Source organism: Helianthus annuus, chromosome 15, assembly GCF_002127325.2.
Source record: "Helianthus annuus cultivar XRQ/B chromosome 15, HanXRQr2.0-SUNRISE, whole genome shotgun sequence".
Lineage (NCBI taxonomy): Eukaryota > Viridiplantae > Streptophyta > Magnoliopsida > Asterales > Asteraceae > Helianthus > Helianthus annuus.
In genome coordinates this window covers 91676597-91704148 of record NC_035447.2, presented here as the reverse complement: position 1 = coordinate 91704148, position 27552 = coordinate 91676597, and the positions used below count along the sequence as shown (strand labels likewise).

Here is a 27552-nt window from a genome sequence, read left to right as displayed (position 1 = left end):
TATGCAACGTACATGAACTTATAATCAAAAGTTGAAAACTCTGTACACAACTACTTCTAATGGAAGTACAACAAAACTAAAGACTAAATTCATGAGTTAACAACAACATTTGTATTGCTGTTCGCGGTTGAGTTACAAGATATAGTTTATGGTCGAGCCTCGTCGGCCCGTTTTGGGCAATTCTTACTTTGTGATTACTTATTCCTCTTGGGATTTGGAGTAATACTACGCCGTCCCTTGAGAGGTGTAGCCCGTGAAGACGGGCCCCTGCCATCCATGGATAAATGGCGTGTACCATTGCAGCTCCTTCCCCGGGTTAAGTTGGGTGATTTGGCACGGGTCACAGGCATCTGTAAATTTTATAAATTTTTTTAATACTGAAGTAAAAAATATCCACCCACTCGCAAACGAAATACAAGCATTCGCTATGCTTTTGTGGTTGTGAAACCGTTATTCTAACACGATGCCTAAAGTCTAGTTAGATGGACAAACACGACAAAGGCCTAACATGAAAGTAACCAGGTTTTGGGTTGGCAAGTGTTAACATATTTAATATACATGTCGTGTTTCCGTTGACATGTCTAGCCCACGGTTAATCAAACAGGTCATTTGCGGTTGTACACCAACCCGATCCAGTTACACCATGTCTAATTCGTTTACAATTTTATTACAACCCATTTATAACATGACGTCTCATTTATGACTTGTTTAACCCGTTTACATCTTGATTCCAACTCATTTAATCTGTTTTGACTTGCTAAACAGTTTAGATAATAAACAGGTCACACAGGTGTTTGGGTTACTTTCATAAGTCTTTGACATGATTAAATATATGAGCCATATTCGGGTTTATCAATTGAACCCATAAACCTGGAAACCAAAACTGCAAACCCGTTAGCGTGACACAATTACCACATTGAAACATTCTGATGCAACGATAGCAATAAGGATGAAAAGGAGGTAAGATTTTTTTTCTATCTTGCTATAAAATAGAGTAAAATATATACGATAAAAAGAATTTAGTCTCCGTTGCTGGTTTTGGCATGCTTAGAGCTTGCTATTTGTTTGTGGAATTATTTAATCTCATTTTCTTAACTACTTTGATATTATAAAAGGAAAAGTGGATTTAATAATCCAAACCATTGCCTGATAATAATAATTCATACTAGCAATGTGACCAACAACACTCCTAAAGTTCACTTTGTTTCCAACGGCAATTCCACTATAACGGAAGCGTAGCTCTGTATGCCCCCTAAGGAACAATTGACTGATAATATCCTTGTGGCAATGTTGTAAATTGTTTTAACTACTTCTCCATTAGAGTGGGATTGTCATTGGCAACGAAAGTGAAAGTTATGAGTGTCACTAGTCACATTGTCAGTAAGAATTATTATTGATCAATGAGTCATAGTTTAGATTATTAAAATCCAATTGCCTTTATAAAATAATTAAATATAAAATATATGTTGTTTATTTGTTTAAGATGATGAAAGGTCATGTACCTTTTTAGGTTCAAACTTGGGTGGAGGTTCTTCATAGTAAAAACTTGGAACAGTATGTGCTTTTACAACCATGCCCTTTCGGAGCTCCTTTATAGCTGCTTCTTCCTCTTCCTACCATTAACATCAAGCAAAGTTTATGAAGAAAAAAAAAGACAAGCTTTGGGTAACGGGTCAAAGCGGGTTGAGATTAAACCGCAGCACTTTTGAGGCCCATCATCACTTTTTGTAACTTGTATGAAACTGGTCCATTAAATATGGTTACAAAACTACATTATCAAAATAATAATCATGAATTTTGAAAAAAAAAAAATTACGATGAGAGTGTTTAAATACACCGTGACTTAGTTTTGCTATTAAAAAGGGGTAGCGGCACAACTTATTGCCCGTTTACTAAACAGGTCTTTTTATAAAATATCTTTATTGTTTTCTAGATAAGTTTTAACAGTTTTAGCCATTTGATCGCTTATCTCAACATTACCATGGCCCTCATTTGGCATTCCATCTTCTCTGCTTCCAAAGCTTGGTTCTTTTGCTCTAGCTTCATATGGAACTAGAAAAAAATACCACTATAAGAATACAATGTTATTATTTAGATGACCCTTGTGTGGGTTACTAAAGCTTTGTATAATCTCTTTTGCTATCATTGATAGCTGGTAATAAATCATATCTTCGTTTTCATGTATTTAAAAACCAATAAAAATATATCTATAGTACCTTTTATAAAGTTTACTTTGTTATATTTCATGGGTAAATTGCATGTAAAAAGAATATATATTCAACCAATTACTATTTTAGAAAATGCACTTCCAAAATCAAGGCTTTAGCCTCTAAGGGCTTTATAACTAAATAAAGAACGTACTGTATAATCAAGTAAGGTAATGTCTACAGGAAATTACAGAAAAAAATGCAAGTAGAACTAGGAAATTACCTCCTTACGTTTCTCAGCACGTTCAGCACTTCTAAAAGAGGGAGCTACTCCAACCGTTACTCCTGGTAATCGAGATCTAGCTGACTGCGCAGAAATATTTTATTATAAATCAAAATGAAAAATATATTAGAAGGGGATACAGAGAAAGCTAAAGAGTAACTATCTTGTTTGATAATTTGAAGAACCAACAAATGTCTTCACCCCTAACTAATTACTATCATGTGACTAATCATTTCCTTTGTTTGCACACACACACACACACATATATTGAAATTGGAGAATGATACATCATAAAGAATATGTATACCGGTGGGGTCTTATCTTCATCCTCAATTCCATTGCCCATTACCTGCAGAAATTAATGTAGAATTAAAATTAACTACCAGAGTGATGTGTTATAGTCATTTGAAGTCTGAAGATGAACCTATATTGTTTAGTCTAGATTACTAATGCCTTCGTTTGCAAGGAAAAAAGACGATATTTATTTATTTATTCAAGATTGATGGACAAAGGAGCTATTGTAACGAACGATCATGCTATTAGGTAACTGTAGTTGCTTACATTCCATTCAATTATTTTGAATTTTCTCCTTATGCACTTTTCATCTTTTTTATAACTACTGCAAGCTTAAATTTGAGTAGGCCCATGTGTGTAACCCGCATATCAACTAAAAAGTATTAAATACGAAGTTACAAGGTGAGCTCAATGTGATGGGCCAAATGTGTGAAGATCGTAACTACTCAAAACGTGCTTAAACGCTTGGATTCCTGCATATCTTTTGGAAGTGCCTCAACATTTTGAGGAAAGGTGTGTGCCAGAAGTGTTTATTAACCTTATCATAACCACAAACTTCAAAACAGCTAACTAATAGCCAAGAAGCAACCCTGAAAAGGAAAAAAAAAAACAAAGAAAAAAAAGGCAAGCCTACATATACAAAACCCAAACAGAGACACCAATTATTGAGAATGTTTACCTAAGACCACCCAATTGTCAAAACATCATTCATGGCACCCAAATACCAATCTGATTCTAATTTACGCAAACTCCAGCCAAAACGAGCTCATAGGTTGCTAACTACTGATCAAGGGTTTTAACAACAAGTGTCTTTCACAACTCTTGCTAATAAATCCTAACAAGTCTTTTATGCAAAATTTCTTCTGCAAATGCACAGAACAAAATGTAACCCTTGACACATTAGGTCGTGGACTCTATTGTCAAGGCTCACCCAGGTGAGAGCCTAGGGCCCACTTTTTAGGCCAAGGGCAGCCTTCTCGCTTCGCTTCAAAAGCCCAACTTTCAGGCCCTCGGGCACATGTTTCAAGCCACATTTCGGCCGAAAACCATCTGAAACAATTATACCAGCCCAAAGCAAACCTGAAATCAACCTAAACAGCTAAACTAGCCCTAAACAAGCCTAAAACATGTCCAAAACCCCTAAAAATTGTACCACTGAACCCGAAAATCAAACATGAGATATTCAGCGTTGAGTTGCCTCATTTCACATTTGATGAGCACCCATGCATCAAATGATGATGTCAATAACCCTCACATTGCAAACCTATTTCAATTATCTTAATAACGTAACGCCTTAATTCCAAAATATGTACGCAATAACACTAATTAATTATTATTTTCAAGTTTCTGAAAAACTCAATTTTCGTCCGCATAAACAAACCCTAAAAATCCAAAATCAAACACATAAGCGCTAGCTAGCTCACACATACAAAATCAGACTAAAATCAAACATAATAACTAAACGATTACAGAATAATTGATACAATTTAAGGAAGCAGATTGTTAGGAAAAATTACATACGAGTTGATGTGTTGTGATATTCACGGTCTATAACGGGAATTGTTTCGTTGAAAACAAAGAAATGAAAACCTAAATTCTTCTACATTATCTATCTCTCGCTCTGAATTGAATGGTGGATCATGAATCTCCATTTTCAAAACCGTTATTCTCGGTCTGTTGTTCATTTGCATGACGACCTTCTTCGATTTGGTGATCCCTACAAAAATATTGTACTACGTTCGTTTAAGCAGTACATACAACTCACCCGCTACGTGGTGTATTTTTTTTCTAGTTGGGCCACCTTTTTTTAACTACAAACAAAAGCCTACCCATGTAAACTCAAAGAAAAAGACCATCTACGTCTGCTAACACAGATGAGACTAGTTGTTCTGTCATTAATCCAAAAGAAACCCACTCTTATTTTCGTTAATATAAAACACGCTTAAATATTTGATAAGTTATAAAAAAATTAGCTTAAAGAATTAAATATAACTTAAATAGTTAATTTGAGTTGATCTAGGTAAATATTTTTTTTTTTTGAATGGCGAATTTCTTCTGTTAGGCAACCACACTTTCCAAATTGACGAGCTATGTTGCCCCATTCTGGTCATACTATGTTGTCTTAACCAGACTCACGCTGGCTTTCGAGTTTGGCTTGGACGTTCCCCTAGAAAACCTACCGCCGACTGTCACTTGACAAATATTATGCCACCACAAGTGCTGAATGTGAGATTAAATATATTATTAATATAATATTTAATCTTTTAGCCATTATAATCATTTATATTATATTAGATCAAAATATAATAATAACTTATTAATAATTAGTTGGTAATTGTTGATGGACCATATTACCCTTATTAACTAATTAGGTTTCCTCTTGGGTGTATATATAAGGAGATTATTAGAGAGTTTAAGGGTTAGACAATTACACAATTCACACAACCCTCATAACATCATAATCAGCTCTCTCTCCCCAACCGATTCTCTCCCTAGTCTCGGTTCATCACCATCATAATCTTACACCCTAAGGAGGAACCAGATCATCCTGACAAGTATGTCGAACTCGATGGCTGCATCTCTGACTGGATTCTCTACTGGCCTGTCTGCTGTAACAGGTATTATTTACATGTTTTCCATTATATTTAAACAGAACTGATCAACATGTGGTATCAGAGCATATGTTGATAAATTAGTTCTGTTTTCGTATCCATTATTCTGGGATCAAAAAAATCTGGAAAACAGAAAATTTTAAAGCCTTAAAAATCTCGGCTGTTTTCGGTTTTATTTGAGCCGAAATCATTGTTTTTGTGTAAAGGATGGTTTATTATGTCACTCGAAATCATTATGGGTAAATTGATATCCGAAATCTGTTAATAAAAATCTTAAAATTTAGATTCGGAACCCAGAATTATGTTTTTTATTTTTTAGGGTTCATCACTTGTTCTAAGAAAACTCGAAAATTCATTAAGTTTTGGAATATAATCCGGATTAGTGGGTGTTTTACTGATTTTGATCTGAATTTTATCTATTAAAATTTTCGAAAACTGTTAATAGATTTTCAGTTATTATTTTCGAAATCTTTGATAAGTTTAGATCAGCAACAAAATAGGAAACATATTCCTAAAAGTTTGAGTTTTCAGTTATTATCACAATGACAGCTATTAACAGTGGGCTTGAGACCATCAGATTACGACTCGAGACCATCAGTCTCGACTCGAGACCATAAGGTCTCGACTCAAAATCATCAGGTTCTCAAAATTTTATAATTTGAGACAACAGTCTCGGCTCGAGACCACTGAGATCTCGACAAAGGGCCTAAAATCTTTACAACTCGAGACCATCAGATCTCGACTCGAGACAAAGGTTGCGACTCGAGACCATAAGGTCACAACTCGAGACCATAAGGTTGCGACTCGAGACCATAAGGCTACAACTCGAGACTAAGGTTGCGACTCGAGACCTCATAACTGACTCGAGATCTCAAAACTCAGTCGAGACCTAACTCGAGACCTCATTACCTTAGGTTGTTTGATGTGAACTAAATACTTGGTTTTGTTAACACTTAATTAACTAATCAGAATCAGATGATTTTTTACAAAACCAAAATAGCTTAACTTGAATGAGCTTCTGATGTATTAATTCTGGCCAAAGCTGATTTAATACATCTATTTATTGTTCAAGTATTATAAAAGCTATGTTAAGTTTGCATTACAAATGTGAAATGTCTTAATTCTGGCCAAAGCTGATTTAATTCATTTATGTTTAGCATGCTTGACAAGTGCATAACTAAAGTGATTGTCTCATTTCTGGCCAAAGCTGATTTGTCACGATTACTTTGCACACATACTTAAATGATTACACTTCTGGCCAAAGCTGATTTGTCTTCGTTTAAGTAGAATTTTTTAACTAAGTCTATTATTTTGATGTTAGTAATAGACAATATCACAGCTTCATAATTAAAATGGTCATTATTTATGCCTGCCTTAGTATAACATGCCCTTAGATCACATTAGGACTTCTTTCTTAGTATCATAACTTGCTCATCTTATTTCCACTATCAGCACCCAATTGCGGGATTCCACCTTTGACTGGTGATAACTTTGCTGAATGGAAGGATGCCCTCATGCTTACACTAGGATTGCTAGACTTCGATTATGCTCTTAGAGAGAATAAGCCAGCAGATCTTACTACTCAAAGTACTGCTGCTGATCAGATAGTTCATGAAAAATGGACTAGATGTAACCGCATGTCTCTCATGTTCATGAAGCAATCCATTCACAATGCTATTAGAGGCGCCATTCCTGATTTTGAAGATGCTAAAACCTACCTGGCTTCTGTGGAGGCTCAATTCAAAGGAACATCAAAAGCACATGCTAGCACTCTTATCCTCAAGCTGGTGACGACTAAGTATGATGGGAGGAGCGGCATTCGCGAGCACATCATGATGATGCATGACATGGCCAATAAGCTGAAAGGGCTAGAGATGGAAATCAGTGATGGTTTTCTTGTTCACTTCATCATCACTTCGCTTCCTTCGTCCTATGAAGCATTCAAGATCAATTACAACACTCAGAAGGACAAATGGACGATGAGTGAGCTGGTCGCTATGGGCGTACAGGAGGAAGAGCGTATGAAGATGGATCGCACTACTGATGTTGCTAACTTCACAACCTCCAACTCTAAGAAGAGGAAGCACAATCATCAAAGGAAGGATGCTTCTAAAGTTCAAAAGCCAAATCCTAATACAAGTGCACCTTCCAGCTCTAAGATCTCCTTAGGCAAACCTTATTGCAAGTTCTGTAAGAAAACAGGACATAAGCAAAAGGAATGCCCTGACTTCAAGGAGTGGCTGGCTAAGAAAGGTAACGATTTTTTCATGATACTTGAGTCCTTTAATTTAAATGTTCCTACTAATTCTTGGTGGTTTGATTCTGGTTCTATGATTCATGTAACTAACTCTACTCAGGGATTCCTTTCAATCCGGAAGCTGGGAAGAAACCAAAGAACACTTAAAGTTGGGGATGATCGGGAATTAGAAGTGAAGGCCATAGGAACATTACAATTATTTTTGAAAACTGGTTTATGTGTTAAACTTTATGATACCTTATATGTTCCTGAGGTAACTCGGAACCTTGTATCAGGACCAAAGTTAGACATGGATGGTTTTGTGGTTTCTCATGGTCATCGCAAACTCTCTATTCTCTATGATTCCGTTGTTTATGGTACTGGCATTTTGGATGGTGGTCTCTATAGATTAGAACTAGATGATAATTTTTCCAAATCTTTGTTGTCATATAATATCAATGAATCACTCACAAAGATGAAACAAATTCGAGACTTAGAGACTTCATCTATGTTGTGACATCAACGTTTAGGCCACATCTCAAGAGAACGATTAAATCGTCTCGTAAAGGATGAAGTCTTACCTCCTCTCGATTTCACTGATTTTGGAACATGTGTCAAATGTCTTAAAGGCAAAATGACATCAGCGAATAAGAAAGGTGCCACTAGGAGCTCTAATTTATTAGAACTCATTCATACCGACATTAGTGGTCCTTACCAAATCGCTGGCATAACAGGACATACTTCATTTATCACTTTCACTAATGATTATTCTCGTTACATGTACTTGTATCTTATTAAGGAAAAGTTTGAATCTCTTACAACTTTTAAAGATTATAAAGCTGAAGTTGAAAAGCAATTAGATCATCATATTAAAGTTGTGAGATCAGACAGAGGCGGTGAATATTATGGAAGACATACTGATGTGGGTCAAGCTCCTGGTCCATTTTATGAGTTTTGTAAGGGCCAGGGGATTGTGAACCAATACACCATGCCTGGTACACCTCAGCAGAATGGTGTCGCTGAACGAAGAAATCGTACCCTTATGAACATGGTGCGCAGTATGTTAGCCAACACTAATTTACCATTATTCCTCTGGACTGAAGCGTTAAAAGCAGCTGTTCATATACTCAATAGAGTTCCTTCTAAGTCTGTCCCTAAAACTCCTTATGAACTTTGGACAGGAAGGAAACCGAGTCTTAAATATATGAAAGTATGGGGCTACATTGCTGAAGCAAAACTCTATAATCCTTTCCTAAGGAAACTTGACCCTAAAACAGTTACCTGCTTCTTTATCGGGTATCCTGATCATTCAAAGGGTTATCGTTTCTATTGTCCTTCCCATGTCACTCGTATTGTTGAAACCAAGCATGCTGCGTTCCTGGAGGATTTCAAGGTCAGTGGGAGCAGTACCAACCCTTACGAAGAATTGCAAGAAGTACAAGACGCGGGGGGGGGGGGGGGGGGAGACTCGCCGCTTACCCTTACTCCGTTTACTCCTCTTGTACCCCATGCAACTGCACCTGAAGCCACTGCACAAATTCCATCTCCACAACCAGAACCCATTATACCTCATAACGAAGGCACATCAAACGCTCAAAACCAAGACAACGCTGAACCCGATAATCAACTCAGGAGGTCATCTAGGCAAAGACGGCCTACTAATTGGGATGATTATGTTACCTACCTGACTGAAATGGATGCTGGAAAGCTCAACGATCCTATCTCTTATAATGAAGCCATTAGCAGTTATCAGTCTTCTGAATGGAACAAAGCAATAATTGATGAGCTTGAATCCATGAAGAAAAATGACGTTTGGGATTTGGTAGAATTACCCAACGGTGTTAAACCTGTAGGTTGTAAATGGGTGTTCAAAACAAAACTGGATCCGAATGGGAACGTTGAACGCTACAAAGCGAGATTGGTTGCAAAAGGCTACACTCATAAAGAGGGAATTGATTATCAAGAGACGTTTTCACTTGTCTCTCGTAAAGATTCATTAAGGATCGTAATGGCCCTAGTAGCTCATTTTGATTTAGAGCTACATCAGATGGACGTCAAAACTGCTTTCCTTAACGGAGACTTAGACGAAAATGTTTACATGAAATAACCTGAAGGCTTTAAACCTGAAGGTCAGGAGCATCTAGTCTGTAAGTTGAAGAAATCCATTTACGGGTTAAAACAAGCATCACGTCAATGGTACCTCAAGTTTGATGAAGTCATGAAGAGGCAAGGTTTTATGAAGAATCAAGTGGATCAATGCACCTACCTCAAGATGAGTGGGAGTAACTTTACTATACTTGTCCTTTACGTAGATGATATTCTATTGGCAAGTAATAGTTTAGACATGTTGCATGAGTCGAAGCGGTTACTCTCGCATAACTTCGACATCAAGGATCTCGGAGATGCTTCTTACGTCATTGGCATCGAAATTCACCGAGATAGACACAAAGGGATCTTAGGATTGTCTCAAAAGACTTACATAGATCGTGTCCTTACACATTACAACATGCAACAGTGCAAACCCTCCGTTGCTCCAGTAGTTAAGGGAGATGTTTTCGGTTCATTCCAGTGTCCGACAACAGAGGTTGAAAAGGAGCAAATGAGCCAGACACCTTACGCGTCAGTAGTCGGGAGCCTGGTGTATGCTCAAGTCTGTACTCGCCCAGATATCGCTTATATTGCTGGAATGCTAGGCCGTTATCAGACTAATCCTGGTCTAGATCACTGGAAAACAGCTAAGAAGGTCCTTAGATATCTGCAAGGGACGAAAGACTATAAACTGACTTATAGAAGAAGTGATCACTTAGAAGTGGTAGGTTATTCTGATTCTGACTTTGCCAAATGCAAAGATGAAAAGAAATCCACTTCGGGCTACATCTTTATGTTAGCAGGCGGACCTATCTCATGGAAGAGTCATAAACAACAGTTAACTACAACTTCCACCATGATGGCAGAATACATTGCTGTTTACAACGCAACCTGTCATGGAATGTTGCTTAGAAATCTGATAACTGGACTCAAAAGCGTTAATTCCATTTCTAGACCATTGAAGCTTTACTGTGATAACTCAGCTGCCGTTAGTTTCTCGAACAGTAACAGTTCGACTGAAGCTGGTTTATATCTCGATACAAAATATTTGTTCGTACGTGAACGAGTTGAGGAAAATAATCTTTGTATTGAGTATATTAGTACTAAAGATATGCTTGTGAATCCGATGACTAAAGATCTCCCACCTAAAGTTTTCGAAGAACATGTATCGAATATGGGACTTACTAAAGACCTTATTTAATGGCATATTGTCCTAGCTTACGTTTTAATTAATAAAATTTCCTCAGTATGATTTTGTATGTCTCTAACATATGTTCTGCCGGTGTAATGACATATAGACAAATATAAATACAAATCAGACGCTAAAGGGCTTATGCGTATTTTGATCATAACTATTAGGTTTTAAATTGAGGCTATAGTATGATTAATGGGGGTCCTGAGTCGAATGATGATTCAAAGGCTGTATTTCTCTGCTATAGTTTGGTTTAAGGCTAAAATGAGTGTTAACTCCTGGCCAGGCTCATCTAATACTCATGATAAATGATTACTCGGCTAAGTGGGAGAATGTGAGATTAAATATATTATTAATATAATATTTAATCTTTTAGCCATTATAATCATTTATATTATATTAGATCAAAATATAATAATAACCTATTAATAATTAGTTGGTAATTGTTGATGGACCATATTACTCTTATTAACTAATTAGGTTTCCTCTTGGGTGTATATATAAGGAGATTATTAGAGAGTTTAAGGGTTAGACAATTACACAATTCACACAACCCTCATAACATCACAATCGGCTCTCCCTCCCCAACCGATTCTCTCCCTAGTCTCGGTTCATCACCATCATAATCTTACACCCTAAGGAGGAACCAGATCATCCTGACAAGTATGTCGAACTCGATGGCTGCATCTCTGACTGGATTCTCTGCTGGCCTGTCTGCTGTAACAGGTATTATTTACATGTTTTCCACTATATTTAAACAGAACTGATCAACACTGAACACTCTCTGGCGTAACGCATGGTGGGACGAAAACCCGGGTAGGCTCAGGATAAAACCTGGCACCCCTACAAGGAGGCTAGACTCTATCCATAATTGTCTAATTCACCAAAGTGACACAAGTGGGGATTGAACTTGGGTCTCCATTGGAGAACCCAAGACTCTATCCATTGGGTCTCCATTTGAGTTTACTAGAATAACACAACGGATCGATTTAGTCTACTAAGGGCGGTGGGGGTGGTATCACTTGCAAAAATTTCATCACTCACAACATCCAATCAAGTTCCGCCATGTCATCAACCATTTTTCCATCACTCAACTTTTTAGTGGCAATGGTCATCACTCATAACACCCAACAATAAACCCTTACACCCTCTCACATATTCCATCACTCACAAGCCATCACTCGTGAAAAAAATCACGGAAATTGTTCTTCACGTGATAAAATGCATGGTGGCGGTGGTTTGTTTGTTCCCATCACTCGTGGAACTTCTCATGGAACTTGCCTCCCACCCTAGTCCCCTAAATCTATACAACGGGTTATTTAGGCAATACACTCATTTTGGACTTTGCTTTCTAAATCTCCTTAAAAGTTAGCACCAGTCAATATCATTCCACACGAAAAAGGGCAATTACAAAGCAATGGCAGGTAGTCGGGCAACAAGTTGCGCCGCCACCCCCTTTTGAATAGAAAAACCAATTCTACTAAATACAAAGTTTGAAACCTTTAGCGACGAAGAATTACTATTAACGACTTTTTGAACCCGATTCAAAAGTCGCACAACGTCAGGAGTGAGACCACCAAAGGTATCAAACGCAAACGGGACAAACAGATGTTGATTCTCCATGCAGGCTTTCTCATGTTTTGCCACTTTGTTTGCCTCTACCTTGAACACCGCTTGCCCTACGACAAAGCCCTTGTTCTAAATCTGGTCACACAAAAAAATAGGGGTGTGATGACATATGTTCTTACTTGGGTTATATGCATAGGCCTGATAATTATAATATTGACTCATTGGCTCATACCAACTCATATGAAATAGGTTCAGTACTCAGTAGGGTTTACTCTCACACCCTCTATAAAATAAGAGCGTTTATAGTTCTTAGTATTATTGTTAAGATAATGGATAAAAGAACAATCTAACAAGTACACTTCAAAACTAAAGTGTGTCAAAAGATACATCCATGGTCTACAAGGCTACTCGGTATGGCACCCGTCCCCGGGTCATCTTGGTCCGGCGTCGCTGGGCACACCGTGCCGCCCCCCCCCCCCCCCCCCCCCCCGTCCCGTCGGCAACGTCCGAGTTCTGACGTTTAGGACGCGCGCTAAATGACAAAAAAGTTGTGGGGACCGATGTGTTTTGACCGTTTGAAAAAAAAAATTAAATTCAGAATTTTAATTATTTAAAAACTAACGGTCAAAATTCAAAAAACAACCCATTTCACTTCCATTTTTATAAATACTCACCTATTTAACCTCTTTTTTCATAACTTTTCACTCTCTACCAACCCATTCTCTCTCACATTTTATTACCACTCTTCCCTTTTTATAAAAACTCTTCATATTTTGTACCATTTTTTACCCGCTACCACCCCATCTCTCGCTAAAAAATTATCATGGCTTCACCCATTTCTTCCATTTCTTCAATTTCTTCTATGTCTTCATCGTCTTCGTCCGCGTGGTATTCATCATCTTCGGAAGAGGATGCTATTATGTACAACATGATTATGAACGCGGCTCAGGTGTTCATGGCGGCTGATGAAGGGTCGTCCCAACGGCTAACTAGACGAGCAAAATATAACCGAGACCAAGAAGGTATTTTACTTTTTTTTCCTTATGTTTTATATAGATTTGAAAATGTATTTTATAATTAATTTCATTTATGTTTTGTTCTAAATTTATAGCCGGCCACGATAAACTAGTAGCCGATTATTTTGCCGACGAACCCGTGTACCCAGCCGAGATTTTTCGACGTCGTTTCCGCATGAGTCGTCCACTGTTTTTACGTATTGCAGGCGACATGGCCCAGTCTGATCCGTTTTTTACATTGCGAAACGACGCTAGGGGGCAAAGGGGTTTCAGTAATTTACAAAAATGTACGTCGGCCATTCGCCAACTTGCGTACGGTTACGCACCCGATTTTTGATGATGTAGTGGCGGGTACAGGTCCAGACACAAGCTTTACGGTTTCAGGGGTGGAGTACAGGCGAGGTTACTACCTAGCCGATGGGATTTACCCAACGTACTCGACAATCGTTAAAACTATCCCGCACCCGACCGACGACAAAAGAAAAAAGTTTGCAAAGTTTCAAGAGGGCGCATAAAAAGATATTGAACGGGCTTTTGGTGTTCTACAAAAAAATGACACATCATTTCACATCCAGCACGTTCGCAAACACCAAGGAGGTTACGACACATTATGTACACTCGTATCATCCTTCATAACATGTTCATTGAAGACGAAGGGAGAGCGATATGCGAGTATGACGAAAACGCGTCTACTGGAAATTCTGTTCCAGTTAGTGAGGAACAACAAGATTTGAACGCCTTCGCTCTACGTAACGAGTACACACATCACAACCTACAAGCGGACTTGGTGGAGTACATTTGGAACAACGCTACCAACGAACTCAGCCACGACATGGAAGACGAAGACTAGTAGATTATTTTAATATATTAGGATATTTTTAAGTTTTTTTTTAAATTTATTTTTTTAAGTTTATATTTTTTTTAATTTATTTTTTTTAAGTTTAATTTTTTTTAAGTTTATGTAATGTTTTTTAATATTAATGAAAATATTTTGTTACTTTATTTGTTAAATGTTAAAAAAAAAATAGAAGATTAAAAAAAACATAAAAGTGGTGGTAGACTATGACTAGGACCATCCTCCCATGCCCCCTAGTTTTGGAGGATGATCCATCCTTGGGAGGACTATGACGTGTCGCCCACGTGGCGGATCATCCTCCAAGGATGGTCCATCACCATACCTTGTAGTCTAAGAGGTTGATGACGGTGCGTGACTTATGTGCTTTGTTATGTTACCCCATATATCAAACACTTTGTTTTTTTAAAAAAAAATTGTGCAGTCTCTTATGTCTAGCCATGTAGTTGTTATCTACAGACTGTTTGTTTTTTTGAAAACGTTTCATTAAAAAATGTTTGCACGAGCTCTTTTTTGGTGCAGATTTGGCCAGCTGCTTCTAAGATCTTCTAAGGTTTGCAGAGGGTTAAACAACATCACCCACCACCACCACCACCTACCACCAATATTCGTACACCACCACCAGATTATTTTAGAAGTCTAAATACGTGAAAAACAAACAACCTTCTTCTTGTAGACTGCAGAGGTTTGAATGTTTGATCAATTTTTTTTTTCTACAGATCTCTGCAGATGTGATTCGTATACTGCAGACATTTTACATCTTAAAAACAAAGTGCACCTATACCACTTTCAAAGAAAAACGTTAGTATTGCACACAATGTAGAGTGATCATAAGTATCTTTCAGATCACATTCTCAATATCAAGAACAAAAAATCTCAAGGGTGAAACAAAAGAAGTAAAGTTGTGAACTAAAGTAAAAATACTCATTTGTATTAGCAACCAGTTAATCATTACTAGTGAAATGATACTGGGTAACCACTTCTATATTAATAAAACGAGAAGAAGTCATTATAATTTGTTATAATTGCTTGATTCCCATTGAATACACTACCATCATCAATATCAATATACGAGGTGGTAAATGCATTTACAAACGTTTTTAGTTGCCACATCAGATTTCCACAAATAGATTAAAAATACACATTTTCTCTCCAATATTACAAACATCTTTACTAATACTTCTATTTCCACATCATCACCACTTTTACATTTATTTTTAATAATCAAGTTATTTCTATCAATATACATTTTTTTATTTTAAGATTATTTATATGGAAAGTTATAAAAACAAGACATTAAACTTCTAAACACGAATATTAATATACACGTATCTTAAACTTTTGTATTTTTTTTATTAAAGTAACATTAATAAACTTATGTTTTAAAATAAAAACATTACAATTTCTTTTTGTTATTTTGTCCAATTATTGTGTTTGAAATGAAAATAAAGTAATATACAAATCACTAAACCTTATAAGGTACAACACATTTATGCATATCAAAATAAATTAAAAAAAAAAGAATAAAATAAATACAAAACAAACATAGAAGCCCACAATCCCACTAAATGCATCATTCTTCCCAAAAAAAAAAAAAACATTACATTCAAATGAAAACCCCCTCCGATACATTCCCCTTAAATGCTGAATTCGCATAAGCCAAATGGAAAGCTAAATGCTCTGCATTTGCCATGCTCTAAGTTGGTTTTGTTTGAGTTTAATTAATAGATTTGCCCTCAAAAGAAATAACAGATTAGTTTTATTTTTGCCAATAGGGTGGTGGTTCATTTACAAAAAAATATTAGGAGAGGAAGGTATTGAATTCAACTCTAAAAGACGACACGAATAAAAGAAATTTTCCGTTAAAAGAAAAGATTAGTTTTATTTATTGTAGTTTGACTTCAACAAAGTTCAAACAATGGAAAAGATAATCATGATAACAAGATTCATTCTTGCAGGAGACAAACCCCATCCGCAGGTGTCAACACACATATCCCCATTATCCTCTTCCTGTTCCATTCATCCATTCACCACCACACCCCAATTACAAACCCACCCCTGTAAAGAAAACCTGCAACTCCAACACTCTCCAATGGCGACAACCCCATTTCTCCTTCAATCCAAGCTCAATTCCACTCATCTCCTTCACCAAACCCTCAATTCACCCCGAATCCACTCTCCCCCAATCAAATTCCCCCACACCCACATCACTTTTTCCAAAAAAACCCACTCATTTTCCCCTAATTTGAAGATCAAATGCTTCTTCACAAACCCCAGACCCCAAAAAGATCACATTTTCAAACCAATTGTTACCGAAAATGGAGTGAATCAAGTGATTTGGCCCATTTTGAGGTCAATTAGTGGTTTTATAAAGGGGTTACAAAAGCCCTTAATAACAGGGGTTTTGTTGGGGTTGTTGTTGTTGTGTGATCAGCACAATGTTGCGTTGGCGGCTTCGGGTGGGCGAATGGGTGGGAGGTCGTTTTCCTCGGGTTCGTCCACTTCGAGAAGCTATAGTGTTCGAACCCGAGGGCCGGATGTGTCGTTTTCGGCACCGTATTATGCTCCCACGCCGTTTGGGGGTGGGGGGTTCTTTGTTGGGCCGGCGGTTGGGGTTGGGTCGAGTTTTTTCTTTGTGATGATGGGTTTTGCTGCGTTTATTTTGGTGTCGGGGTTCTTGTCGGATAGGTCAGATGGTGATGAGGGTGGTGTGCTTACTGCTACTGAGAAAACTAGTGTTCTTAAGCTTCAGGTATTGTGATGTTTATGATATAAGGTTAAGTTTAAATTGAGATGTGATGTGGCTTGCTTGTGAATTTGAAAACCAAATATTTTTGTATTCCCATTATTGTTTTTTAAAACCACTTATGCCCTTTTGAACAGTAGGGGATCCAAGAACTTTTTACACATAAAAAAGTATCATATGCTGTACGACTATGTAGCTACGCCTTGTCTCGATATAAAGTTTAATAATGTGACGACCATCACACATTCTGTCATGAATTAACTTCGCGTGTCTCATAGTAATAAGCTATCTAAATGGTCTTTGGCGTTGCGTTTAGAAGGTGATCGTCTGATTATTATGTTTACAAGTAGCAGATATCTTGTTATTTTCTACTGTTGTGGTATCGCAAAATTGATTCCGTTTATGTGATTATGTAGGAGTAAAAAAAAGAATTATTAGGCCAATTGATTCCGTTGTGTTTTAAAGCTACACACTTTAATCTACTCTAATATTCACCTACAACTACTTCAAGTTAGAGCATGCACTCTAATGCATTTTATAATGTGATATGCATGATAGGCACGGTTTACGCCCCGCTTGGGGTATGCGCATATAATGTATATATGTGTGGACGCTTTGGGGGGAAAAGTGAATGTGCTTAACGTTATTTTACTAATTTTGTGAAAATAATGTTAAAAGAGGGGGATGGTTAATCATGCATCATGTGGTAGCGTTGATAGCCGAAAGACAAGGGAGTACATGCACTAATTGGCCTTTGTCTTAATTGCCGAGTGTTATGTTTCTTATGTCCAAGGTTTGATGCAAAACTACCATCGAGCCGGGGGTCTCACTGGAAGCAGCCTCTCTATTCCTACGGGGTAGAGGTAAGGCTGTCTACATCTTACCCTCCTCCTCAGACCCTACCTTAGCTTTGCTATTGGTGGGATTTACTGAGTATGATGATGATGATAGGCACGATTTGATATGTAGATCTTCTAATGCATAGCCCTAATACCGTTCACGTTAACTATTGAGCTTGTACCTTCTAGGTTGGGTTGTTAGGTATGGGTAGAACACTACAAAGGGATCTCAATCGGATTGCTGAGGCAGCTGATACATCTACCCCAGAGGGCTTGAGCTTCGTATTACAAGGTAATGATGTTTATAGATTAACATTACATGAAAATACATTATTGAATCATTAGCTTTTTTCTACTATGCTAATCATATAAGAAAACACTTTATTGCTAATATACATGCTTACATATATGTGTGTGTGTTGTGTTGACTGTACAGAAGTACATGACCGATTTTCAAGGAGAGAACATAGATGTCAATAGCGCCTGTAGCGAGCACTATAGCGCGCTACGTGGCAAAGCGGATTGATGGCGCAATATAGAATTTAGCGACAAAGCGAGATTTTTGTAATTTTTTTTGTTTTATTGATAAAATATACGTATAAAATATTTCTCAAGTTTTCTTTTAGTTTATCGCTAAACATGAAATAACGCCCACTATTTCATCGCTATCTTTACGTAGCATATAGGTAGCTTGTCACTATTGTCTGCTATTCTCCATTGGCAACTACGGTAGAGAATCACGAGAACTACATAACCACTTTTGACGCATAAGGCGGTTGCGTTACAACATTACCTCCTCTTTCTCTCTCCCACTGTATCTGATAAGCACTATGCACAACTCACAAGTGCTTATGCAGTTCTCTTGGCTCTCTACTTAATTTTTTTAAATCTGGTTCTGTTTTGTACGCACCCCTTTATATACGTACAACACGTGTGTATGCATATGTGTGTATTATTTTCTTATTGATGTTTTAATTGATTTTGTTTTGGTTACAGAGACAACACTAGCTCTACTTCGGCATCCTGATTATTGCATTTCTGGTTATTCCTCTGTAAGTGACTGGCTTATCCTTCTACATCTTGCTTCTGCTAGACAATTAGCCACATAGTCAACCAATTATAACACTAGACCCTTTAAAGATTCGGGTAACATGTTGGATATTTGACACATAGATGATCCAAATGAAACTCGTTCATTAGACCTTCTCCTTGCAAAGACTTGGTCAATATCTGGAGGAATAATATTTCTAGGTCAATTACGTTTTTTTTTTTTTTTTGAACATTGAATGTTTTCATTTTGGTTTTACTAATTTGGTGCAGGCGGATGTAAAGAAGAGTGTAGAGGAAGGCGAGAAACGATTTAATCAACTTTCTATTGAAGAAAGGGGCAAGTTTGACGAGGAGACTTTAGTCAATGTCAACAACATCAGAAAGCAAAGTACAACAAGTCAAAGATCAAATGGGTTCCGTAACGAGTATATTGTGGTGCGTACTTTTTATATTATCATCATCATACACACGTTTCTTTCTCTTTCATATTCTGCGTGAATTTGGTTTCATTACTGAATCTAGTTGAGTATTCCGTTTGATGCTTTTTCCTCATCCACTGGCACTCCTTAATTAACTGAACCCTAACCCAGTTAGCTGATGTCAGATGCCATGTCATAAAAAATGCCACGTCAGCTGTCACATCATCAAAACATGCCACGTCAGTAAAAAGGGCCACATCAGCAAAAACTAACTGGGTTAGGTTTCGGTTAGTTAGGGAGTGTTAGAGGAACATAAGGTGGGAGTGCTGGTGTACAAATCGAAAATTGGGAGTGTTATCGGCCAATTGGTGAAAGTTGAGGTTATTTAAATCCAATATCTCCAATTTTAAAACTAATAACACAATTTTTGTGGAATGTATGTTAATTGTTAAAAAGAAAATATGACTTTTCCAGCATGGCAGGGGTATTAGTTAGAGAAAGAACACAAAAATAATTATTTTCTTGGGTGTGTTGTACCTCCTATATGTACATAGCCATGGTAGAAACAAACAACTTATTTTTCCATGAGATACTCTACCAACACTTTTACTCACGTATTAGACTTTTTCTGTTAATAATGAATTAAACTGATGTGATACGCAACACCATATTGCATATACATTATTATTTGCATGTAGATTCACATACATATTATAAAAAGTAGATTGCATATCTAATGGTTATGTGTGTGTAATTGTTGTGATATGACCATAGAGGAATGACAACTTTTGTGATTTTCTCTTTTAGCTATTAAATGTTCTGATTTCGGATTTGTGCCGAGTCATATTATTTCACTCGTGTACAAGTCCTTGACCACATAAAACGTTTCCTGGTTGTTAGATTACAATCATCGTGGCAGCCGGAGGTGTACATAAACTGCCGCCCATCAACAGCAGTGCGCAATTAAAGGAAGCCTTGCAAAAACTGGCGTCTATTCCTTCATGCAGAATTATGGTGAGATCTATGCACTTGTATTCTAGCCTAGAAATAATAGTTCTTATATATATTTATTATTAAATAAATACTATTTGATCATCTTACAGGCAGTCGAGGTGTTATGGACCCCACAAAATGAAAATGATACTCTTTCAGAGCGCGAATTGCTTGAAGATTATTCTCTGTTGCGCCCTCTATAGGCAAGCTGTTATGATACTTTGTACATAATATGTAGGCAATGAATGATGCAGTTATCCCAACACAATTTTCGATATGGGTTTTATACGTTAATGTGTGCTATCAAATATGTCACTGAAATAATATTAACAAATTTTGTGGTTGTATGGTATGTTTTATAGCAACAAGAAAGAAAGTTTAGCTTATGTTGCATGAATAGCATGGTTTTTGACCATAATTGTTTTGGATTTAAATTCAACCATGTTCACATCAGAAATTGAAAAGTTGTTTAAAGGTGTTGCATCTTTTTTTGCAATTTGTTATAAATTTGATAAATGATAAATTGAGTGAAGTAACAAAATGGTATGTGAGGAATAGAAGAGGATAGTAGAATTGTATAATTAACTTGATTAACCCTCCAGCTAATTCAACTGATATATCTTGTTGACTTAGTTGTTGGTCCTGGTTGACCACAAGTCCACAATCTATATTTTATACTTCTATGCAAAAGGTTGGCACGCTGTTCAAATAGCTCGTGACTAGAAAAAAGTTTGTTCGAAAACAGCTCGATTTGTACGCATCGTCATAAGAAGTTACCTTATTAGTTAACATACCTTATAGATTAGACTCATATGTCAGTTGGAAAACTCAAACGTAGTAGATCTAACAGGGGTTTCCCCCCTTGTGGGTTTAGTGGGTAGTGTTTTCACGGTAGGTTATGCTCCTTTAAAGCTGCTTCGGGCAAAATGACCAAACACGAGAAAGCATGCCTTGACAACCAGCACGTGTTTATCCCATTTGCTTTCGATACTTTTGGGTTCCTTGCGCCAGAGGCTGTGGACCTACTTAGTCAAGTTCAAAGGGTCATGCACAGTAATATTATGACCCTGAGATCTATGGACATAGTTTTTAAAAGACTTAGTTTTGCTATTCAAAAAGGTAGCGGCGCAGCTTGTTGCCCGTTTACCTTCTATCTCGATGTAATTTCATTGGTTTTTACCGTATGGTATATAAAGCTACAAGTGACATCAAATATTTGTAAGATCTGGAAACTTAGAAGGGGGTGTTTGAATTGGAGTTTGAGTAAGTGAGTTTTTAATTTGTCCTATATTAATGGAGGCCAAACTTGAAACACGAGCTAAAGAGAGGAGCCGAGATGCTTGGTAAGCTCCTTTCTCTTCTCTAGCAGGTTTAGGCCAGCATATGTCTCGCCCGTGGAGTAGCGTAATATCCTTAAGTATTGCCTCATGATTCCATTATTTCCTGTTGATGAGATATTTGGGGAGCATGCAGTGCATTGTAGAGAGTTCCCGGGTTTCAACTTGATTTTATTAGGGATGTCCTCTTTTACATATTCAGGCGTTGCGATTTCTGCTAAGAGGCACCGGTGAATTTCTTAACTGACACATTCGAAGAAAGATCTACCCTCAGACCAACCGACATTTTGGTCTTTGGATGGACAGGAGGAAAACACGCTTGTGTGGATCTAATAGGGGTTTCCCCTCTACTGGGCTTAGGCAGTAGAGCTTTTACGGTGGGTTGGGTTGCTTTAAAAGCTGCTTCTGTGAAGAAACACGGGTTCATCGCCGGGATGACTGGACCGCGTTCTACATGAGGGTGAAGAATCACATCTTGTTCCTCCTCTTGAACCTAGACCTGCAATAGAGAAGAGAAGAAAGTGGAGCTGTAGAGATTGCCGGTAGGAGATGACTCTCCTGTTTCCAGCTACAAAAGGTGTGGCGGCTCCATATGCCATGCCCTATTCAAGAGGTGAAGACCTCTTTATATAGGGGATATGGGCCTCCCCTAACCTCAATGGGCCAGGCCCAGTTAGGGGTTATCTCTACAAGCCCCGACCCAAAGTAGTGTAAACTACAACGCGTTGGGTCTCGCGGTTGGGTTAGTAGCAACAATAATAAATAATTGATATAAAAGCAATAGGTAACGGGAAGTCCGACCGCTCGGGTCGGGTTTAATACCGTACTCCATCAAGTCCCCCAGTCTAGTGCTGCTCCGCGTGCGAGCGTGGTAGGAGTACTAGACTTGTTAGGAGTGCTTGAAAGTAAAGATTGAGTTTTAGGTTTACCTGTCGCTCGGGTGCGGGAAAGTTGTTGGCCATGCTTGTTGCGTCTGTCTTTCGATGTGAGTAAAGATAATGGAGCGGTGAATATTACATGATACTAGTTGGGCAAACCTGACGCATGCTGATTGGTTGCAGGCGGTTGCTATTGTCGGTCTCTGTCATCAGCCAGTTAGTGGAGATCGTGGGGCATGATTGAGCAGATCTTGGAGGATGCGGATTGGCTCTTTTCGTCTGCCATTTGTACCCTTTGTACTTTTAAGATGCCTTTACGCCACATCCTTGCGCGACCCTTGTTGCACATGGTACTGGCCTGCGCAAGGTATGGGCGCTTGGAGGCTTGACTTCAGGATGCTAAGTTGTTGATTTGGCCTCTTTAGACCCCGCGCGACGTTGTCGAGTGTTGCCCTACCCGCGCGAGGTTGAGATCAGAATGTAGTTGATTAAGGAGTATGGTCCGTCACGCGACCTGGAGGAAGAATTGCGCGGCCTTTTGGGACCATACCCCTTCAAGTCCCCCCAGTCCAGTGCTGCACCATGCGCGAAGTAAATGGTTGGAGCTCTGGACTTAGGAAAAAAGAAGTTAGATGCTTTGATGGTGCTTGCTTGATCCTGGTTGATGGCGCGCGTATAATTGTACTGGCGCACTGCCATGAGCTTGTCATGGTTGCGCGTACGTGGTTAGGCCTTGTGCACGAGTCTTGGAATTGGCTGAGTGTTTTACGGTTGAGTGTGGTTAGGGCCCAACATGCGTATGACTGATGCAGCATTTGGGACCATACCACTCCAGTGGGTGGAATTCTGGCCTAAATGAGTTGTCTCCCTTTCGGGTTATTTTCGAGTGTGGGAAAACTGTAGCAGTGCGCCCACAGCCGTGTGGCTACTCTAAAATATTCACCTTTTGATGACTTCGCATGGTGCGCGTGTCTTAGGCCATGAAGCATACGTATATATATAGTCTTTAAATCTGTGTAAATTGTTGTCTACAATATTTGCACGTGTTAATCCACTTTGAACAGGTTATCGCGAATGAGAATTGGCATAAAGTTGCATCAGGATAATGAAGTGGAAACCCGAGCCTGCGCTAGTCCTCTAGTGTGCCGCGACGACAATGTGGCGTGAAGCAAGGAGATGTGGCTTGTCTTGAAGATTGTAGGTGTAAGCGAAACTTTATTTTAGCCAATGTGTTTTTGCGTATACCCAAAGTGGTGCGTGCATTTGTAGCTCAATTTACGTTTTGTAAGCGTTTTCATATATGGATGAGCATGCGCGCTGAGCATGCGCGCTGAGCATGCGCGCGCGGGTGACACGCACGGTCATATGTAAAGCAGCAGGGCCGCGTGGAGATTAGCGTGCTTACATGTGTAGCAGCAAGGCTCGCATGGAGGCTGAGGTGATCGTATGTAGAACAACAGACTCGTATGGAGATCGACGTGTTGGTATGTAAAAGAGCCTGCGCGCATGGCGACTTACGTGCTCGTAAGTAATGTAGTATGCGCGCGAGGCTATTAACGGGCTCGTATGTAGAGGAGCATGCGCGCGTGGCGCCTTACGTGCTCGTATGTAAAGGAGCATGCGCCAGCTGGCGACTTACGTGCTCATAAGTAACGGAGCATGCGCCAGCCGGCGACTTACGTGCTCATAACTAAAAGAGAGCATGCGCCGGCCGGCGACTTACGTGCTCATAAGTAATGGAGCATGCGCCAGCTGGCGACTTACGTGCTCAATGTAAAGGAGCATGCGCCAGCCGGCGACTTACGTGCTCATAAGTAACGGAGCATGCGCCAGCCGGCGACTTACGTGCTCATAACTAAAAGAGAGCATGCGCCGGCCGGCGACTTACGTGCTCATAAGTAATGGAGCATGCGCCAGCTGGCGACTTACGTGCTCAATGTAAAGGAGCATGCGCCAGCCGGCGACTTACGTGCTTATAAGTAACGGAGCATGCGCCAGTCGGCGACTTACGTGCTCAAAGGTAAAGGAGCATGCGCGTATGGCGCATGTTTGCTCGCTCGTAAGTAAATGAGCATGCGCGCGTGGCGACTTACGTGCTCATATGTCTTGCACTTATTTATTATATATATATATATATATTTTTTTTTAAACTTCATTGGTGTGCGTGAGGATTGCTCTTTGCGTTTTACCGATTGGATGTATTACCAAACCTTGTTTGTGTTATTATCGAACGCGGGTGTATTATGAGGCGCCCCGCCTTATGTTACTATTTCTTGAACTTGGAGTAAGTTGACAAGATAAACTGTAACAACGGGTTTGATATATGGAAAGGATTGTATCGTAACATTTTTCTTATAAGGAGCTCGTTCTATGTATTTTTATTTTATAATTCATGAAAACAATTTTTACCCTCATAAGAGTGTTACATTATGCTAATCTCCTGCTACTAAAATTGGTTGTATATAACCAATACAAGCACAATATACGTGAATAATGTACTCCTTCACGTTTTTGCTAAAAACTTGACAAAGGGACCTTTTTGCAAATGGCCTTATATTTACTATTAAATTGTATTTGCAGACAAAAAATGCACACGAAGGCTGACATCATGATCAAGTATTTATTCTTAACTTTCATTGTATTAAATGTCATGCATTATCCTCTTTTTAGAAAACAAAAGTCTTAAAAAAAAGAGACTCAAATTCATTTAAATTTTAAAAAGGGGCGCGAGACTAGCATGCATGGGGTGACGTCTTCTAGCGGGAAAAGGTTTACACTCGCTTGACGCTGCGTTATGGCAGACAAAGCATGCTCGCGCGGTGGGCATGTCCGTTTGTGTAGAAGTTGCTCGCGCATGAAAGCTTGGTCATGTGACGTAACCGTGCCCGCGCATGAAGGTTTACCCATGCGGCGGGACCGTATCCACGCATGAAGACCTTGCTCGCGCGTGAAAGCTTAGTCACGAGGCGCACCCGTTCCCCGCGCATGAATAGTTACTCACGCGGCGGGACCGTATCCGCGCATGAAGACCTTGCTCGCGCGTGAAAACTTAGTCACGAGGCGCACCCGTTCCCCGCGCATGAATAGTTACTCACGCGGCGGGACCGTATCCGCGCATGAAGACCTTGCTCGCGCGTGATGGGGTTGTAATTGTTTGAGACATAAATAGAGATGAAGGCAAAATAGTACCTTGTTTGAAGCTCACTTGCGTTACATGTTGGAGAAAACTAGTTCATCGTTGTTGCACACGTCATGATTGATGATGTAGATGACATGTGATTTGTTGCGCGCGACATGATTAATGCTGTAGATGACAGTCGGGTTTGATGTGCGCGACGTGTTTGATGCAGGAGATGGCAGGCTGATTGTTGCGCGCGATGTGGTTCATGCCATAGATGGCAGTTGGTTGCGCGGGACATGGTTTTTGCCGGGTGTTTGAAGCTTACTTGCATCACGTGTAGGAGAAAAACACTTCATTGTGCGCAGGGTGGACGAGGTACGCAACACAGTTGATGCGGGGTGGCCAGTGGTTGGTTGACGCGCGACGTCGTGGAAGAGATGTCTTCCTTTGATGGCCGGTGGTGGTAGCGTGACCGGACTCCAATTATAGCGGGTAAATTATGGAGATCAGCAAGATGGGTGTAAATAGGACATGGCGACAAAATAGGGGATGTCCAGTACACCTCTTTCTGTCTTGTCAGTATGTGTCCCCCCAAATGGAAGTGCATGCATCTAGGGTTTATACTTTGTGCAACTTGATTTGTAACTTGACAACTGTACACACTTTCTAAAAAAAAATTTAATACAGCTATATACATCCATTGTGAGATATTTTGATTAGCCCATGCACAATATGCTTATACATTATGCAAAATAACTTGTACTTTTAGGTTGGAGGTACACCACGCATCATAACTTGTACCATATATAATTATAATTTGATATCATGCACGATGTAGTGGTTTGAGGCAAGCAATAAAAGGGGATTGTGCAACTCCCACTTGTACATTATGCTTTACCATCTGTAAACTCACTTTTACCATATCAGAGAAAGATAATGTAAAATATGATTAGCATTAACATGATAGGATGGACAGATCTCATCTCAAGTTGTATGATAAACAAGAAAACATCATCCCATCGGATCTGTGTCTTTATCACAAAAGAGAAACTTGAGTTTCAGATCCAAATTTGACACCCCTCTCTTTTTTTTTTACAAATTAAAAATTTCAGATCTGAAACAAAATTTGAGGACGAATTTCTCAAGAACACGTATCTAGAGCTTTGGGAAGAGAAGAACCACAAGATGTGTTTCTCAAACCATAGAAGTATCAGATCTAGGAATAAGAAAACTCAAACCTGAAGTTTTTGACCGAGAACCGTTTGTAAAACTCAGGAAAGCAGATCTGGAAGGTCGGGTAGAGAAGAAACCGAGTTGTGACTCTTGTTGGGTTTAGAATTCATATCGGTGGGCGCCAATGAAGAAACACGGGTTCATCGCCGGGATGACTGGACCGCGTTCTACATGAGGGTGAAGAATCACATCTTGTTCCTCCTCTTGAACCTAGACCTGCAATAGAGAAGAGAAGAAAGTGGAGCTGTAGAGATTGCCGGTAGGAGATGACTCTCCTGTTTCCAGCTACAAAAGGTGTGGCGGCTCCATATGCCATGCCCTATTCAAGAGGTGAAGACCTCTTTATATAGGGGATATGGGCCTCCCCTAACCTCAATGGGCCAGGCCCAGTTAGGGGTTATCTCTACAAGCCCCGACCCAAAGTAGTGTAAACTACAACGCGTTGGGCCTCGCGGTTGGGTTAGTAGCAACAATAATAAATAATTGATATAAAAGCAATAGGTAACGGGAAGTCCGACCGCTCGGGTCGGGTTTAATACCGTACTCCATCATTCTGGAAAAGTGATCAAACACGAGAAAGCATGCTTGACAACCAACACGTGTTTATCCCATTTGCATTTGACATTTTTGGTTTCCTTGCGCTAGA

The 27552-nt window shown here is 39.1% G+C and overlaps 2 protein-coding genes across 4 annotated transcripts; one reads left to right on the top strand and one right to left on the bottom strand.

The window, feature by feature from the left end:
• Window positions 1-27207, bottom strand: LOC110885130 (protein WAVE-DAMPENED 2-like). 3 transcript variants are annotated; one of them, XM_035983941.1, is made up of 6 exons: window positions 25742-27207; window positions 2738-2779; window positions 2431-2514; window positions 1981-2052; window positions 1503-1613; window positions 1-350 (listed from the first exon to the last, which is right to left on the bottom strand). In XM_035983941.1, exons 2-6 carry the CDS (start codon window positions 2774-2776, stop codon window positions 195-197), a joined length of 462 nt encoding a protein of 153 aa, XP_035839834.1. In that variant the 5' UTR covers window positions 2777-2779; window positions 25742-27207; the 3' UTR covers window positions 1-194. The 3 variants fall into 3 exon arrangements, with proteins under 3 accessions (XP_035839834.1, XP_021988514.1, XP_021988515.1); XM_022132822.2 differs by lacking the exon at window positions 25742-27207 and adding an exon at window positions 4246-4549; XM_022132823.2 differs by lacking the exons at window positions 1-350; window positions 25742-27207 and adding exons at window positions 363-870; window positions 4246-4562.
• LOC110885131 lies at window positions 16213-20723 on the top strand. The gene is made up of 6 exons (XM_022132824.2): window positions 16213-17042; window positions 18065-18167; window positions 18872-18927; window positions 19196-19360; window positions 20245-20358; window positions 20448-20723. The coding sequence occupies exons 1-6, from the start codon at window positions 16224-16226 to the stop codon at window positions 20538-20540; spliced, it is 1350 nt and encodes a 449-aa protein (XP_021988516.1). The 5' UTR covers window positions 16213-16223; the 3' UTR covers window positions 20541-20723.
• Window positions 27208-27552: the final 345 nt, after the last annotated feature.

Bases quoted from the DNA above. Each gene is read 5' to 3' on its own strand.
- LOC110885130 (XM_035983941.1), bottom strand. From the start codon at position 2,776: ATGGGCAATGGAATTGAGGATGAAGATAAGACCCCACCG. The intron at 2,515-2,737 runs GTATACATATTC...ATTTCTGCGCAG, and splicing joins ATGAAGATAAGACCCCACCG to TCAGCTAGATCTCGATTACC. The intron at 1,614-1,980 runs GTAATGTTGAGA...TGTTAATGGTAG, and splicing joins AATGCCAAATGAGGGCCATG to GAAGAGGAAGAAGCAGCTAT.
- LOC110885131 (XM_022132824.2), top strand. From the start codon at position 16,224: ATGATAACAAGATTCATTCTTGCAGGAGACAAACCCCATCCGCAGGTG. The intron at 18,928-19,195 runs GTAAGTGACTGG...AATTTGGTGCAG, and splicing joins GCATTTCTGGTTATTCCTCT to GCGGATGTAAAGAAGAGTGT. The intron at 19,361-20,244 runs GTGCGTACTTTT...CCTGGTTGTTAG, and splicing joins TCCGTAACGAGTATATTGTG to ATTACAATCATCGTGGCAGC.